Source organism: Haliotis cracherodii, unplaced genomic scaffold (genome assembly GCF_022045235.1).
Source record: "Haliotis cracherodii isolate W230 unplaced genomic scaffold, xgHalCrac1.p SCAF_5, whole genome shotgun sequence".
NCBI lineage: Eukaryota > Metazoa > Mollusca > Gastropoda > Lepetellida > Haliotidae > Haliotis > Haliotis cracherodii.
In genome coordinates, this window is record NW_027266308.1 from 21,064,662 (window position 1) to 21,069,312 (window position 4,651).

The 4,651-nt window shown below is 41.2% G+C and overlaps 1 protein-coding gene across 1 annotated transcript; it reads left to right on the plus strand.

Annotated features, from left to right (window-relative positions):
• Nucleotides 1-201: 201 nt before the first annotated feature.
• Nucleotides 202-1,605, plus strand: LOC139443586 (uncharacterized). The gene has a single exon (XM_071224554.1). The coding sequence runs from the start codon at nucleotides 202-204 to the stop codon at nucleotides 1,603-1,605; it is 1,404 nt and encodes a 467-aa protein (XP_071080655.1).
• Nucleotides 1,606-4,651: the final 3,046 nt, after the last annotated feature.

Sequence of the window (4,651 nt, forward strand, 5' to 3'; positions counted from 1 at the left end):
TGCTTAGTACTTCTACCACAGCTACCAATGCCTCAAGCATGATGCATGGTACTTCTACAACAATTATCACTGCCTCAAGCATGGTGCATGGTACTTCTACCACAATTACCATTGCATCAACCATCAAGCATGGTACAACCGTCACAACTGCTTCAAACATCATGAATGGTACTTATACCAGTTACCACTGCCTCAAGCATGATGCATGGTACTTCTACCACAGCTACCACTGCCTCAAGCATGATGAATAGTACTTCCACCACAGCTACCATTGCCTCAAGCATGATGAATAGTACTTCCACCACAGCTACCACTGCCTCAAGCATGATGCATGGTACTTCTACCACAGTTACCACTGCCTCAAGCATGATGCATGGTACTTCTACCACAGTTACCATTGCCTCAAGCTTGATGCATGGTACTTCTACCACAGCTACCACTGCCTCAAGCATGATGAATAGTACTTCCACCACAGCTACCACTGCCTCAAGCATGATGCATGGTACTTCTACCACAGTTATCACTGCCTCAAGCATGATGCATGGTACTTCTACCACAGCTACCACTGCCTCAAGCATGATGAATAGTACTTCCACCACAGTTATCACTGCCTCAAGCATGATGCAGAGTACTTCTACCACAGTTATCACTGCCTCAAGCATGATGCATGGTACTTCTACCACAGCTACCACTGCCTCAAGCATGATGAATAGTACTTCTACCACAGCTACCACTGCCTCAAGCATGATGAATAGTACTTCTACCACAGCTACCACTGCTTCAAGCATGATGCATGGTACTTCTACCACAATTTCCACTGCCTCAAGCATGATGCATGGTACTTCTACCACAGCTACCACTGCCTCTAGCATGATGCATAGTACTTCTACTACAGTTATCACTGCCTCAAGCATGATGCAGAGTACTTCTACCACAGTTATCACTGCCTCAAGCATGATGCATGGTACTTCTACCACAGCTACCACTGCCTCAAGCATGATGAATAGTACTTCTACCACAGCTACCACTGCTTCAAGCATGATGAATAGTACTTCTACCACAGCTACCACTGCTTCAAGCATGATGCATGGTACTTCTACCACAATTTCCACTGCCTCAAGCATGATGCATGGTACTTCTACCACAGCTACCACTGCCTCAAGCATGATGCAGAGTACTTCTACCACAATTACCATTGCTTCAGCCATGATGAATGGTACTACTATCACAGTTATCACTGCCTCAAGCATGATACATTGTACTTCTACAACTGTCACAACCGCTGCAAACATCATGAATGGTACTTCTACCACAGCTACCACTGCTTCAAGCATGATGAATAGTACTTCTACCACAGCTACCACTGCCTCTAGCATGATGCATGGTACTTCTACCACAGTTATCACTGCCTCAAGCATGATGCATGGTACTTCTACCACAGCTACCACTGCCTCAAGCATGATGCATGGTACTTCTACCACAGTTACCACTGCCTCAAGCATGATGCAGAGTACTTCTACCACAGTTACCATTGCTTCACCCATGATGAATAGTACTTCTAATACAATTATCACTGCCTCAAGCATGATGCATAGTAGTTACTAGTTACTACTGATTCTGCTACCATGGCTTTACAATCTATTCATGAAACTATTTGCGCTTCATGTAGCCCTCGGAAAAAGCAACATACCTTCCATAACAACCCGTAATAGTGCAACCGTTATCTTCTGTACAACATCACCTTCCACGACATACAGTTCAATCCAGCATTACCTTCCACGACAAAGAAATCAATCCAACTTTCCATTTCACAACATACAGTACAATCCAACATTCCATTTCACAACATACAATACAATCCAACATTACCTTTCACGACATACAGTACAACTCAGTATTACCTTTCACAACATACAGTACAACTCAGTATTACCTTTAACAACATACAGTACAACCCAGCATTACCTTTCACGACATACAGTACAACTCAGTATTACCTTTCACAACACATAGTACAACTCAGCATTACCTTTCACGACATACAGTACAACTCAGTATTACCCTTCACAACAAACAGTACAACTCAGTATTACCTTTCACAACACATAGTACAACTCAGCATTACCTTTAACAACACATAGTACAATCCAGCATTACCTTTCACGACATACAGTACAACTCAGTATTACCTTTCACAACACATAGTACAATCCAGCATTACCTTTCACAACTTAGAGTACAATCCAGCATTACCTTTCACAACATATAGTACAACTCAGCATTACCTTTCACGACATACAGTACAACCCAGCATTATCTTCCCCAACACACAGTACAATCCAGCATTATCTTCCCCAACACACAGTACAATCCAGCATTATCTTCCCCAACACACAGTACAATCCAGCATTATCTTCCCAAACACACAGCACAATCCAGCATTATCTTCCACAACACACAGTACAATCCAGCATTATCTTCCATGACTTACAGTACAATCTAGCATTATCTTCCCCAACACACAGCACAATCCAGCATTATCTTCCACAACACACAGTACAATCCAGCATTATCTTCCACAACACACAGTACAATCCAGCATTATCTTCCACAACACACAGTACAATCCAGCATTATCTTTCCCAACACACAGTACAATCCAGCATTATCTTCCAGGACTTACAGTACAATCCAGCATTATCTTCCAGGACTTGCAGTACAATCCAGCATTAACTTCTCCAACACACAGTACAATCCAGCATTATCTTCCCCAACACTCAGTACAATCCAGCATTATCTTCAACATCACATAGTACAATCCAGCATTATCTTACACAACACACAGTACAATCCAGTATTATCTTCCTCAACACTCAGTACAATCCAGCATTATCTTCCACGATCATACACTCAATCCGACATTACATTCACCAACATACAGTACAATCCAGCCTTACCTTCAACTTACATACATACATGCTATGTATGCAGTCTTGTCAACAACAATCTTTAACTTCTAATCCCACAACAACAACAACAACAACAACAATAAGAGACGCAGCAACAACGACACTATTTTTCTGTTACGTGCTGCACCACTACCTCTGCCATGACAACAGTTTTTCAACAAATACCCATGACATCATGACATGTAGAGTCAATCTAAAAACTAAATTAATCTCCAAAACAATTATTCCGAGTACTTCCAGCAATAAGCACCACCACCACTGCGCCCCCGCCTTCGCCGACTACTAACACGACGACTATTGAGCAAACAAAGCAATAATGGTTCACACAAAATAATTAGAAAAAACTACTTGGTTGTTCATAATAATGAACGCATTTTACCTAACCCAAAAATCCATGAAATATCATAGGTAATTCATTTAATAAAATTTATGGCCTCAATTTATCAAGGCATTAATGACAAGTTTCACTGTCGTTTCAACAACACAAAAAATAAACCCAATTCAATAAAAGACGCAAGCATGAATGTCAGGCCACTTTCAGCAATATATTTACCTCATAAGCTGTCGCTAGAATGACCTCTTTAATCACATTGAATTGTCTTAATAATGTCATTGAATCCGGATAGAAATAAAAACAGCCAGTTTTATTGTAGTAGAGACATTTGGCGGGCGATGAAACTGAGCGCGCTCTCGCTAGAATGTAATAACAAGCTGAACTAAAATCACATATCGATCGAGCATGGCGTCTCACGCTGTAGTATTGTGGACAAAGGGAAATAACTCTTTTTTGCCTTTTACGTTGATTTCAGTTCCATGAAGGTGGGTATGGTGGGATGAAACTCGTAATGAGCGATAAATTTGATTTAGGAATTTGCAATAAACTTTATCTTATTTCTCAGACAGGGATTGGTGGTTCCCGGGTATTTAAATAGTTTGTCACGTGACTGGTGTGTTGGCGGAAATTCAGAAGTTGATATAAATAGTTTCATAGTTACTAAATATATTACACACCTAGGGGTTGCGTGTGTGAAAGGGAACCCAAATGGCAGCTTGGGTAGAATACTAGCTGAAATGTATCTTCCGTTGAACTGGTTATGGGAATCAAACATGCTTTTCTGCGGTGTAGAATGTTGTGATTACGCTAATACGACTACTACTACTACTACTACTACTACTACTTCTTCTACTACTACTACTACTGCTACTACTGCTGCTTCTCCCACTAATAAAAGGAAAATAATTGTCTTTGTTACATGATATCGGACAATTATTATAGCAACAAAACCACACACGTTCATTGAACTTACAGGTTCATCGTGTATAATCAGTTGCAGACTTCCAAATGCCAATGATGTACTAAAGCACGACATTCCATCACGTTCTGTTTTGGGCAGGTTCAGCTAAACCCTGAAGCTGTAGTTGTATGATGTCTCGATTGTACCGAAGAGAACAGCTATGAATTCACCAATCCAGCCATACCAACAGTATGTAATGCCCAATGACAGCTCCGGTGAGGTCAGGTGAAATGGGATTTAAGGTCGCTTCCAAACGTATTGTACTTATATAGCGACGTGTGTGCACGTGTGTGTGTGTGTGTGTGTGTGTGTGTGTGCGCGCGTGTGTGCGCGTGATTGCTTGTACTAGTCCAGACAAATGTCGATTTTATAGTGCTAGTCCACTGA

Coding starts and splice junctions, on each gene's coding strand:
- LOC139443586 (XM_071224554.1), top strand. CDS start 202: ATGCATGGTACTTCTACCACAGCTACCACTGCCTCAAGCATGATGAAT.